This window comes from Mustelus asterias, chromosome 18 (genome assembly GCF_964213995.1).
Source record: "Mustelus asterias chromosome 18, sMusAst1.hap1.1, whole genome shotgun sequence".
NCBI classification, from domain to species: Eukaryota; Metazoa; Chordata; class Chondrichthyes; order Carcharhiniformes; family Triakidae; genus Mustelus; species Mustelus asterias.
Window position 1 is genome coordinate 58,929,273 of NC_135818.1, and position 13,116 is coordinate 58,942,388.

Below are 13,116 nucleotides of genomic sequence, written 5' to 3' on the forward strand. Positions count from 1 at the left end.
AAAGAGCAGACATATTTGGGCACAAGTGGAATGCCAGAGGACCCCATATGTGATACAACTCATCAGCAAATAAAGGAAAAACATTGTAACGAAAAGGTGTTTATAAAAAAATAATCTTACCTAACTGTGTAAGATCCAGTTTGGTCCAGTGCATGCCACTTGGGCAGTTTTCTGACAAGGTCCTTATATGTATTTTACCCTTCAAGTCCAGGCCCCATAATGCATCGTGGTTGGCGGAAATCTGTACCATCTCTATGTCAGGCGGTAATTGTACAGTAGAGGGTCGAAACTCAGGATTTTGATCACTGATGCAAAAGAGGTCCTTGTTGCTTTGTCCAAGCCACAGAAAACTTCCTACAGAAGAAGTTACAATACAGGAGAATCATTTTCATTATTAATACAGTCCCATGATCCAATTATCCTGTGAGTTCAAGTACAGACAATAAGCACCATGGAGATTTCCATAAATTAGAGGGAAGTTGTAACATGGATGGGCCAATCAGGGTAAGTGTAAAGAAATAAAGACCCTTAATCAAGCAATCTATTCCACAGCTATCATTTACTAATGCGTAATGCAAATCATTCAAAAAAATAAAACCTATGTTTACTTTAGGATTTGGTCATTTTGAAGAAAAAAAGCCATTACTGCAGGTTAATAGTTCCCATCACACCCACATATTTTACAGCACCACAAGGGTGGAGCCAGAGTTAAATGTAAGTAAAGAGCTTTCAAAGAATCGAAACAGGAATAGGTCATTCAGCCTTTTGAGACTATTCCACCATGGAATATCATGGCTGATTGGTACCTTAATTCCATTCACCCCAGTGGTATTAGCATCATAAAGCTTTGAAGAAATAATACAGGGGACACTGACAGGTATTGGATTTTTCAGCCCAATACATGCCCAGCAAACCTGGATCAAAAGGGGACTGCTAGTTCAGAACCTAAACTTGTGCATTCTAGCAACCATTTTCCACATAGTGTCTGGAAGAGAGCTCCACGGCTAAGAGAGTGTGTGGCCAGCTTTGCCATTCTATCTGGTGTCTTTGGATTTACATCCTGTTTAATGTAGATATAACCTCTCCTCTTTCTATGTCTGTGCTGCTTACAAATCTCAGTTGCATTCAATAGGTTTTTTTGGGATACGTTTAAAAAATTGACGCAAGCAATTTTAAACCTGGTTTTAAAATTAGGTTTTAGAAGCAATGAATCATGTTTTGGAAAGTGTTGAAGTTACTAAGTTTGTAGCTGATAACTACGTCGTGGAGTTAATTTACCTGGACTGAGGCTCATGGAGCTAAATGGTAAATTACCTTGCTCTTTGCAAAACTGGGTTGGTGGTTCTATGCAACAGTCAGTGGTTCTAAATAGAATGGACAATTTGGGAAAGGTTTTATTTTATCCACTCATGGGATCTGGGTGTCACGAGCAAAGCTGGTATTCATTACCCTTTACCTTGTTTGAAAAACTTCTTCAGGGATCAATTTGTAACTACCCCGGTACTATGCACAAATGATAGAGTTGGGTACATTATTAAGTTTTACTATAATATATCACTTTAGAATAGAATAGAATAGAAACCCTACAGTGCAGAAGGAGGCCATTCGGCCCATCGAGTCTGCACCGACCACAATCCCACCCAGGCCCTACCCCCACATATTTACCCGCTAATCCCTCTAACTACGCATCTCAGGGACAATTTTTAACCTGGCCAATCAACCTAACCCACACATCTTTGGACTGTGGGAGGAAACCGGAGCACCCGGAGGAAACCCACGCAGACACGAGGAGAATGTGCAAACTCCACACAGACAGTGACCCGAGCAGGGAATCGAACCCGGGACCCTGGAGCTGTGAAGCAGCAGTGCTAACCACTGTGCTACCGTGCCGCCCCTTTGTGGTCAAGTGACTAGAGCAGACTGACAGCGGATGTATCCAGGATACCTGAACTAAATCAGTTATATTCAAAATTTGGCTATAGAGGAACACAAAGCGTGATTGTTGCTCTGTTTCTGAATCGTGATTCATGGCCTGTCCAACTGTATTGACAGAGTTTGAATCAGTACCAATTCATTTCTTGCAGTGAAGCAAATAATGACAAGTAGGTTGTGATTGGAGAGAAGGACAAAGCCTTTCTTCTGGTAAAACTGAAATAAAAATCAAACCATCTACTAGATTCACTTATTATTTTCTTCCAGTGATGCAGCATCTGTCCTGCATTTGCCAATTGCATAATTAAGAACAAGTGCCCAGTCATGATTTTGGAGAATTTCAGGTAGAAATCCTCGTTACCAAAATTTCACAGTGCAGCATATTACAGCATTTGAGAAGTCTGACAAAAAAAATTGAGTGTACACAATGGGCTAAAGCACACAAAAATGGCTTCGAATGCAAAGTAGCTCACACTAAATAATTAATGTACAAAATGTACAAAGTGATTGGATCGCACTTTGGAATGGATTGACAACTAAGAGATTGGGAGAAGTCCAATCATCAGCTGTCTTTTCCTTGAGAGCACCAGAGAATCTGGGAGGGCTTCACCAACCCAACTGATAGAAGATTAAACTTAAACAATAAAACCAAAGGAAATAATATAGAAATGGTACGTAGTAGCCACCAGCCATGGAAGGTATCCAGTGAGCTGGCAGACATTGATTTTTTGCACTCAAAGGTCGCACATGCCTATTAGCAAAGGTGGAAAGGAAAAAGGATTTAGATGTGTTTACTACACATTCACTGAAAGCACCCAGTCACTGTGATGCTGTCAACAACATGACTAATTAAATGATGTGATACATCAGGGGAGTTTAGTTGTAATTCACAAGCAATTGTTATAAATCATACATACATGTAGGAAAGTTCACATGTAAGACGTGTTAAACTTTAGACACCTTGGGTGGGATTCTCCCAAAAAAAACCAGAAGTGTTAAATTCACGTAAAAACTGGAGTAAATCGCGCTGTTTTTTCAGCGGGACTTTCAAAATTAATCTCCCACACTCTGTGCATCACAGAGAGCCCTATTGAGAATCCTGTTAGAAATTTGTGAGCAGGGCCTATTCCCGCTGGAGAGGGCAGCAGGATAGCACTGAACAGGCCACTGCGCATGCGCAAAGATCGGCACATGCGGAAGTAGCCCCGCATTGAAGATCTCCTAATCACTGGCCAGCACAGCAACCCACCATCGTTGGCCCACCAATCCCCCCCAATGGCCTGACCGCTGGCCTCCCTGACGTGTCTGGGCCAGCCCGACCCCCTCCAGCCCACTTTGATCTACCCCTGGCAGTTCCGATCTCCTGACACCTCCCTCAACCCCATCCCCCGCAGCTCCAACACACCCGGCAGGCCGACCCAACCCCCCCCCAACCCTCCTCCCAACCCCAATGGCCAGGCTCGATCGCTGTCCTCCCTCCCTCTATCATTGATCTCAGTGCAGAGTGGCAGCAGGACACCCCTCCCCCACTGACCGCACCCTCGAAGCCCTGCCCCCTGTAGGCCCCACCCCCTTGGCATTGCCCAGTGGGCCCAGAGACTTCAGTCCCAGGCCCGCTAATGAAATGCAAATCTCTATTTGAATAATTTATACAGCTCTACTATATTGCTCTTCCTTCACTATCGCTGGGTCAAAATCCTGGAACTCCCTCCCTAACAGCATGGTAGGTGTACCTACACCATATGGACTGCAGTGGTTCAAGACAGCAGCACACCATCACCTTCTCAAGGGCAATTAGAGAGAGGCCATAAATGTTAGCCTAGCCAGTGACAACCATATCCCATGAATGAATAAAAAACAGATGCAAGAGTTATAGTGCAAAATCTTGAACCTTAAACTGGCTGAAGGGAATTTAAGAAATCGTTCACGCTTATAGAATATGCAAATGGCACAGCAAAATTACTTAACACAATCAACATGCTTAAAGACAGCTGAATAAATATCTGAATAAATATCTGAATGAGATTGAAAGATATGAAAATAAGAGCAGGTAAATCTGTTGGCTGTGATTCAGAGCATAATTAATTTTTCTTGTTACGTCAGAATTTTTACCAAAATGTTGAGACTGCATTCTATTTTTAATCACGAAAGTGCAAATCAGTGGCCTTGAACATAACACTGCCACATACAGGAAAGCAACTGGTCAGCAAAGAATGATGTAACTATTAAGACTTCAGTAATGCTGTTTGATTAAATTCAGGTACAGAAGAAGTTTTACACAGTAATGGTTTCCAAGTAGTTTGAAATGTAGTTAGCTATTTCTCTTAAATAACTGGACCCAGTTGGACAGAATCTGTTACAGAAAATTATTAAATGATGTGAGATATAACAAAACATGGCTAAATCCCCTTTACTTTCTACTTGTATAAATAAATCATAGAATCCCCACAGTGCAGGAGGAGGCCATTTGGCCCATCAACTCTGCACCAACTACAAACCCACCCAGGCACTATTCCCGTAACCCATCATATTTGTCCTACAGACACGAAGGGGCAATTTAGCATGGCCAATCAACCTAACCCGCACATCTTTGGATTGTGGGAGGAAACCAGGGCATCCGGAGGAAACCCACACAGACATGGGGAGAATGTGCAAACTCCGCACAGACAGTGACCCGACGCCGGAATTGAACCCGGGTCCCTGGCGCTGTGAGGCAGCAGTGCCAATCACTGTGCCTCCTCGAAGATGTTCTACATCTTGCTTGTCCAATAAGAAAGTTTCTGATACATCCATGAGCTTACATTTGGGTGCTCTGCCTACATCCTTAATGGCTCCCATCAGTCTGGTGGTACAGTTGTGGTGTTCCTACCACTGAGCCAGAAGGTCTGGGTTTGATTCCTACTTTGGGACTTGATGACCACAAATGATGGTTCAAACAGGTTTATTAACAACTTGCAAATGCTTCTAAGTCGATGGCAGGTGATAAGAGCAGGAGAGTTTGCCTGGTCAGCAAGAACCCGCAGACAGCAACAGCAAACCACCGCAGTACCTTTCCAAGCATAACTGTATACCAATGCCTGGGGGTCCTTGATAGAGAGCAAGCGCACGAGAGCGAGTACGTGAGATGGTTCCAACCAAGGTAGCTGCAAGTATCTCATCCTTTTCCTTGGCATCCTTGGCTGGGTTGAAGTTTAATTTTTGAAATATCAGGCCTTAATTTTCTTCCATTTGGATCAATATTCACTTTTTTCTTGCCTTTCTAATACTGCTGGATTTCCCAACTGAGATTGTTCTTTGTATGTCATCTAGACTTTTCTTCACCTTTTTGTTACTTTGAAAAATCTGCGGGTGAACTATTAAATCCATGGTCACTTTCTTCTAATAGGAGTAAGTATAATAACTGTTGTCCTCCTTGACCCTCACTTTGGTCTCTATTCCCAAACCACTGTTTACTTACACTTCAGGCTTTTGGAGCTGGGGAGTGAAGCATCCAGTGTCAAAGAAAACACAGTTTCCTGCAGAGATCATGCACAATTGTCCTCAGCATAACTAAACTTTGAGAATTTACTAACCACTATTCTGCCCTAGCCCCAACTCGCAGGAGGACTCTGTACTTGCACCAGTATGGGATATTTTTCCACCTTTCACACAACTATCCTTTGGCCTGTTCGTGACATTGCTAAATAGCACCAAATTCAGGATAGCTTTACATGACAAGTAATGTCCAAGAGAAATCATAATGAATTCATTTCACAAGCTCCTTAGCCTGCAGTCCCAAGGGGTCCGTCATTTATCGATGAACAGGAGTGGAATCAGGGCCCAGAGCCTAGCCCAACACACATCCACTTTGTTTCCTTTCAAATCTCTGCCTCAACCTTCAAAGAGCATGTTGACTTCCCAATTCTAATGAAGGATCTGCATCAAAATCAATTACTCATCTTTTCTTCTTCCAGATACAAACAGATCTGTTTACAGCAAACATTTTCAGTTTTTGTGTCAGTACTTTTTTAAAAAAAAATTCCCTTTTAATCTTTTTCTTCTCCCAGAAGCCACCCAAGGGAGTGTACCAATGTCTGCATTGGAGCACACAGGGGGAGTCAATTCAAGGGAATTCTGGAACCACACAAGGCGGCAGCAGAGACAAAAATAGAAGATCTAACACTGCCTTATATTCTTATATCCATAGTACAAAGCAATTAGTCTAGTCTGTGTGAAAGTTACAATATAAAAGGGATACAAACTGCACAAACTATAAGCAAAAGCTGCATGTGGCAGCCACTAACCTTTTTTGGTAGGGGCCATGGAAGCCATGACAAAAGCCCATTTTGTAGCTGACACAGTTCCTCGAGGTACAACTGTCTTCCAGTATGTAGCTGTAAAAGTGAATCATATTTAATAGCTTACCAATTCAGTTTGCATTGGTAACTAACAAAATGTGATATCCTGCATGATTACAAAACAAGTCGCTTCGGAACAAGCACCGAACTATAACACATTCTTTAATTCTTATTCTTTAGTTGCAACATATTGTTAACCCCCTCAAAGGAATTAGATTTTAGAACATTTCCACTTCAAAGTTAATACATCGAGGTTGAATTATTTAATCCAACTGAAGATTGCAATGAACAAAATCATTAACTACACAGAAGATTATAATTAGAAAAGGCTGTAACATTCAAAGTTTACATATGCAATGAGACAGATGGATTTTCTGATACTCGTAAAGTAGTCAAACAGTTGGGAAGTAAGCACCCATTTCATTGTAATGGTCACTTATGTATTAAAATATTTAAGGCAGGGCAAAATTGCACTGATATCTCTGGTTGGCATAACTCAGCACCAACTGCTGACTGGTTAAAAATACTCCAAATAAATTGAAAATTATTTTTCCAGGAATATTTTTCCGATGAAGCTTTATCGAAGATAAAAAGGTGGGTATCTGCTCTTGTAGAAGATGTCTGCACAAAAATGGTTTCATGATGAAAAGCAGTGGGTAAACTGGCAGCTCAGAAAGTTGGCAGAGAGTGACACCACTGGTTACACAAAAATGCAGCACGCCTTCCAATAGCTTACAAAAGTCAAAGAGATTACTACTAGTCCTCTTAGTCAGGAATCATACATTGCATGCAGATTTGAGGGATTCTTCAATGAATAAAATAATGGGTCAAAAAACATAAAATACAAAAATATAAAATGTCTACATAATTATGTTTTCTTAAAATTTGGTAACTCACAACGGAAAAACAGTTTCACTAAATTTCGTTCATACTTCAAAAGACCGACCAACCTAATAGATTGCCCTTTGCCACGTGGAATTCATTTTTTCCCGATGTAATCCATACACCACTACTGTTGACGCTGATGAGACTTGGTTGAGATGGAGGCTGTTGCGACCATAAGGCACCTCTCAGTTTGTCCGCTACTTTTTCTACTGGAGCCTGAGCAACGGTGGCTACGCTATGTGTTGCATGGATTATTGTCTGGAAGATGTTGCACTGGTCGAAGACCACGTAATCCGTTATGCTCACCTATAATACAAATTTTTTTTTTAAAGAAACAAGCTACCACATAACTTTCTCTTTCAAAATATGCTGTTTTGGAAAAGCATGTTTCTAATACTTTGGTTTATTTCTAGAAAAAAATTACAAAGTATCAGAAAAATATTCCTATGGTTCCCAAATCCACAAATTAGGATTTAAGTGAATTTCTACCAACCATGCACTAGGCAAAGTTTATCTAAATATGCTGTACAATGTAATTCTAGAGAATGCAACCATGATGTAGGAAAAAAGCCTTATCACGCTGAGTGATTTGGTCTGGAATCTACTGCTTGAAAATGTAGTGGAGGCAGGTTCACTCGAGACATTCAAGAGGGCATTTGATGATTATTTGAATAGAAACAATGTGCAAGGGAAAAGGCAGGAGAATAGCACTAAGTAATAAGGTAATAAGAGCACCTTTAGTTACCTTTTCTCAAATCCCTGAACTTTAAGATTCAATACTTGACACTGAATTGAGAATAGATAGCAACGTACCAATAAACCACCATTACTGCATTTTGTAAACTGGATCAGAACACAGCCTTATCCAGCCAAGTGGTACCACCAGTCTCACATTTTGGCACAGGAGGGAGTTAGGGAGTTTCAGGATTTTGACCCAGGGACATTGAAGGAACTTATTTCCAAGTCAGGATGGACAGTGGCTTGGAGGAGAATTTCCAGGTGGCAGCATTCTGATACTCTTGTCCTTCTAGATGGTAGTGGTTGTGGGTTTAAAAGATGTTGTCTAAGGAGCCTTGGTGAGTTCCTGCAGTGTAGATGGCGTACAATCAGGCGGGCCGCTTTCCCCGGATGGTGTCAAGCTTCTTGAGCATTGTTAGAGTTACACTAATCCAGGCAAGTGGAGAGTATTTAATCTCAAACCTGACTAGTGTGTTTCAGGTGGACAGGCTCTGGGGAGTCAGATGTGAGTTATTTGCTGCAAAATTCATGGTGTCTAATCTGCTTTTGCAGCCATTGTATTTGGTCCAATTAAGTTTCTGGTCAATAGTTAACCCTGTCAGGATCTTGACGGTGGGGATTCAATGATAGCAATGACCTTAAATGTCAAGGGGGGATGGCTAGATTCTCTTGTTAGAGGTGGTCATTGCCTGACACTTGTGTGCTGCAAATGTTATTTGCCACTTATCAGCCCAAACCTGAATGTTATCCAAGTCTTGCTACATGTAGGCACAGACTGCTTCCTTACCGAAGAGTAAACCCATTTCAAGTGGGGAGCTGGTCAGTGAGATGTGAATGTAAAGGAAATTTAACAATGGCATTAACATGCTGCATGAAGTGGGCGGGAGGTAGGTGGCCAGTTAGGACACAATCTTCCAAGACACACCTTGTCTGTTGAGAGGGGTTAACTGCCTATATAGGACATATATAGGCAGTTAAAAAAAATTTCAGACTGGAGGCAGGTTGCTAGCGGAGTGCCACAGGGATCAGTGCTTGGTCCTCTGCTCTTTGTGATTTTTATTAATGACTTAGAGGAGGGGGCTGAAGGGTGGATCAGTAAATTTGCTGATGACACCAAGATTGGTGGAGTAGTGGATGAGGTGGAAGGCTGTTGTAGGCTGCAAAGAGACATAGATAGGATGCAAAGCTGGGCTGAAAAATGGCAAATGGAGTTTAACCCTGATAAATGTGAGGTGATTCATTTTGGTAGGACTAATTTAAATGTGGATTACAGGGTCAAAGGTAGGGTTCTGAAGACTGTGGAGGAACAGAGAGATCTTGGGGTCCATATCCACAGATCTCTAAAGGTTGCCACTCAAGTGGATAGAGCTGTGAAGAAGGCCTATAGTGTGTTAGCTTTTATTAACAGGGGGTTGGAGTTTAAGAGCCGTGGGGTTATGCTGCAACTGTACAGGACCTTGGTAGGACCACATTTGGAATATTGTGTGCAGTTCTGGTCACCTCACTATAAGAAGGATGTGGAAGCGCTGGAAAGAGTGCAGAGGAGATTTACCAGGATGCTGCCTGGTTTGGAGGGTAGGTCTTATGAGGAAAGGTTGAGGGAGCTAGGGCTGTTCTCTCTGGAGCGGAGGAGGCTGAGGGGAGACTTAATAGAGGTTTATAAAATGATGAAGGGGATAGATAGAGTGAACGTTCAAAGACTATTTCCTCGGGTGGATGGAGCTATTACAAGGGGGCATAACTATATTAGGGTTCATGGTGGGAGATATAGGAAGGATATCAGAGGTAGGTTCTTTACGCAGAGAGTGGTTGGGGTGTGGAATGGACTGCCTGCAGTGATAGTGGAGTCAGACACTTTAGGAACATTTAAGCGGTTATTGGATAGGCACATGGAGCACACCAGGATGATAGGGAGTGGGATAGCTTGATCTTGGTTTCAGATAAAGCTCGGCACAACATCGTGGGCCGAAGGGCCTGTTCTGTGCTGTACTGTTCTATGTTCTATGACATGGCATTGTACCCCTGGGGTAAGTTCTGTGCTATGTTAAATTCATGCCTCTTTTTTTCTCCCATGTAAAAGCAATGAGAACGTTTGTTGATAAATTTATATGTATTACATTTCAAACACAACATACATTTTTAAATGAATGTTGGCAGTAAGGGAGAGGAGGAGGTCAAACACACAACAGAACATGGTATTAAGTCCAAGAGTTAATGCTCAGTGCACTGAGTAAGGAGCAGGTGCAGATTTAATTCCTGCTCTAAGGTTGTTTATGGAGCTGTGTGAAATTGAGGTCATTGTTTCTCCCTGGAGAAGTGGAGGAACTAATTACACTCAGATGGTTCCCCATGGGGTCAAATGCAGCTGCTTAAGAGTGGGCTGCCCATTCGCTCCCTTAGCTGCAGTTAGACCAAAAATGGGGAGTGATTTAATAACATTAATAGAATTGTGGACTGTAATAACAATGAACAATACTTTAAGGTATCTGAAGGTATTGCGATGGAATTGGCAGAAACGGAGCAGGAAGAAGTCGCACACTGCACCCGCGTCTCAGAGCCAGCCTCTGAGCTGTTCTGTGAACCCAAGCCAGGCAGCAGTCGTGTGATCATTCGCAAGTGAAGTGGCAGCCTGGCAATATGGAAACCAACATACAGAAGTGGAATGAAGACATTGTGTTCGCTGTCTGCATTAACAAGATTGAATGAGAGAAACAGCGTGTGGTCATTGAGAGCGAGGTGCATCTTTGGGAAGAGAGCTGGGGATTCTATTGCTTTGAAGCATTGGAGGAGCCTACAGCAGGTTCCTCCTGCAGGTCAGTATTGGGAACATTCACAGGCCATATCCTTGTGCACCTGCACTGGTGAAAAAGGACCTGAAAACAGAGGATTGTACTGGCCCACGTGATTGCGTTCTTCAGGCAGTGGTGGTGGTGGCGCAGTGGCTGAAAAAGGGGGAGCCCGTAGGCTAGATCCCTGAGCTGAAGATAAGCACACATAAAAGATTGCTGCTCCTGTTTCTGTTACTTTAAAATAATAGAATGACCAGGATTAGTTGTACATTGCACAAGGTCATTAGCGACAGCTCTGACAAAAGGTAATTCTGGTGAATCCACACAACAAAGATCGACAGAAGCAGAACTGACAAATTCTAGAAAAGTGCATCAATTTGTTGAAGATAGTACCTGTGGATCCTAAGTTAACTGAAAACTGCTGTTGGATGAGAATCGCTGGCTAAATCATTGAGGAAAAAGAGCTGGAAATTTCCAGAGGAAGATCAGAATCTTGAAGGGCACTATATGACTGAAATTGCTGCCATAAATGCTGAATGGGCTTACTGATGAATCCGAGAGGTCTATCTTTGCTGTCTCCATTTCCTGTGTAATAGATATCGACCACGATTTACCTGTTAGTTCATGTTTCATTTATGGTGATTTGGGTTTGTTTGTTGAAGTAAAAGCTATAAAAAGGTGAAATCTTACAAATTCTTTCCCACTGGAGTTATTTGTTAAATTGTTTGGTAAATTAGGTTCTTTGGGTTTATTGATCTTCATGTGAACAATAATAGTATCCAAAGAGCATCATTTTCTCTAAATAAATCATTGTTTCTTATTTAAATATTATTGGCACCACAGTATGAAATATCCCTCAAGTAATCCCTCAAGTTCATTATAACATATTGCACAGAAAAGCATTCCACTGTGCTTAGTCAAGGAATGCAATAAAAAGTGCTTATCTATACTTTGGAAAAATAATCCACTTTCTAACAGCATTATTTTCCCCCCACACTAGCACAAAAAGCAATAGCTTTTAAATTGGAGATACAAATATATTACCTTTGAAAATTTTCAATCAACAACAATTTGGTTTTACACCTTTAGGTACTGGCATGATTGCATTGCAACTGGAAACTGTGTGTCAATTATATTTTGGGGAAAATACTGTTATTTGGCTAATTAGCTCCAATTATTAGACAATAACTACAATTTATAATTAAAAATCCATTCCACTACTAGAGATGTTGAATTATTATTTGCTCAGTGCTTTTTAAAAAAAAAACTCTGATACTTCCGACGCCACTTTTATTTAGTTTTCTTAAAGGAGAACTACCATAATGCTTTGCTCATCAACCCTCTCTCAATGACAGCTTAGCAAAGGCAATTTCCTTTGGGAGACTTGCACCATTATACCAGCGCACCTATATCACCAGGGCCTTTACATGGTGCAAAGAGGAAATAATGGAATGAGTGACTTAAATTATCATTTCTGATAAGGTTTATTTTCTCTGACTTTTATACAGCTTCACTGTCACTTGGCATAGAACCATAGAAAAGTTACAGTGCAGAAAGAGGCCATTTAGCCCATTGTGTCCACACCACCCAAAAAGGGAGAAAAAATAAACTAGCCGCTCATTTTAATCCCATTTTTCAGCACCTGGTTCATAGCCTTGCAGGCTACAGTATTTCAGGTGTAGATCCAAATGCCTTTTAAATGAGCTGAACGTTTCAGCCTCAATAGTGAATTCCAGATGCCCACCAACCTCTAGGTGAAAAGCTTTTTCCTTATGCCCCCTCTAATCCTTCTACCAATCATCTTAAATCTAAGGTCCCTGGTCACGGACATCTCAGCTAGGGGAAACAAGCATTTCCTGTCTAGGCCCTTCATAATTTTATACACCTCAATTAGGTCACCACTTAGCTTTCTCTGTTCTATGAAAAATACCTCCAGTTTCCAGTTGCAATGCAATCATTTTTCATAGAACAGACACCTCCAGACGCTGAAAGATGCCCTCATAAGAACAGGATATGGCGCTCGACTCATCGATCAACAGTTCCGAAGCGCCACAGCGAAAAACCGCACCGACCTCCTCAGAAGACAAACACGGGACACGGTGGACAGAGTACCCTTCGTCGTCCAGTACTTCCCCGGAGCGGAGAAGCTACGGCATCTCCTCTGGAGCCTTCAACATGTCATTGATGAAGACAAACATCTCGCCAAGGCCATCCCCACACCCCCACTTCTTGCCTTCAAACAACCACGCAACCTCAAACAGACCATTGTCCGCAGCAAACTACCCAGCCTTCAGGAGAACAGTGACCACGACACCACACAACCCTGCCACAGCAACCTCTGCAAGACGTGCCGGATCATCAACACAGATGCCATCATCTCACGTGAGAACACCATCTACCAGGTACACGGTACCTACTCTTGCAACTCGGCCAAC

At 42.0% G+C, this 13,116-nt stretch overlaps 1 protein-coding gene across 2 annotated transcripts in view; it reads right to left on the reverse strand.

The window, feature by feature from the left end:
* tecpr2 (tectonin beta-propeller repeat containing 2) overlaps positions 1–13,116 on the reverse strand; it is an 89,170-nt gene that overhangs the window by 27,002 nt on the left and 49,052 nt on the right. For both annotated transcript variants that reach the window (XM_078234088.1, XM_078234087.1), the window contains exons 14-16: positions 7,220–7,460; positions 6,216–6,305; positions 121–354 (exon numbers count right to left, since the gene is read on the reverse strand). In XM_078234088.1, the coding sequence (XP_078090214.1) occupies positions 121–354; positions 6,216–6,305; positions 7,220–7,460 (565 nt within the window). The remainder of the gene's footprint in view (positions 1–120; positions 355–6,215; positions 6,306–7,219; positions 7,461–13,116) is intronic.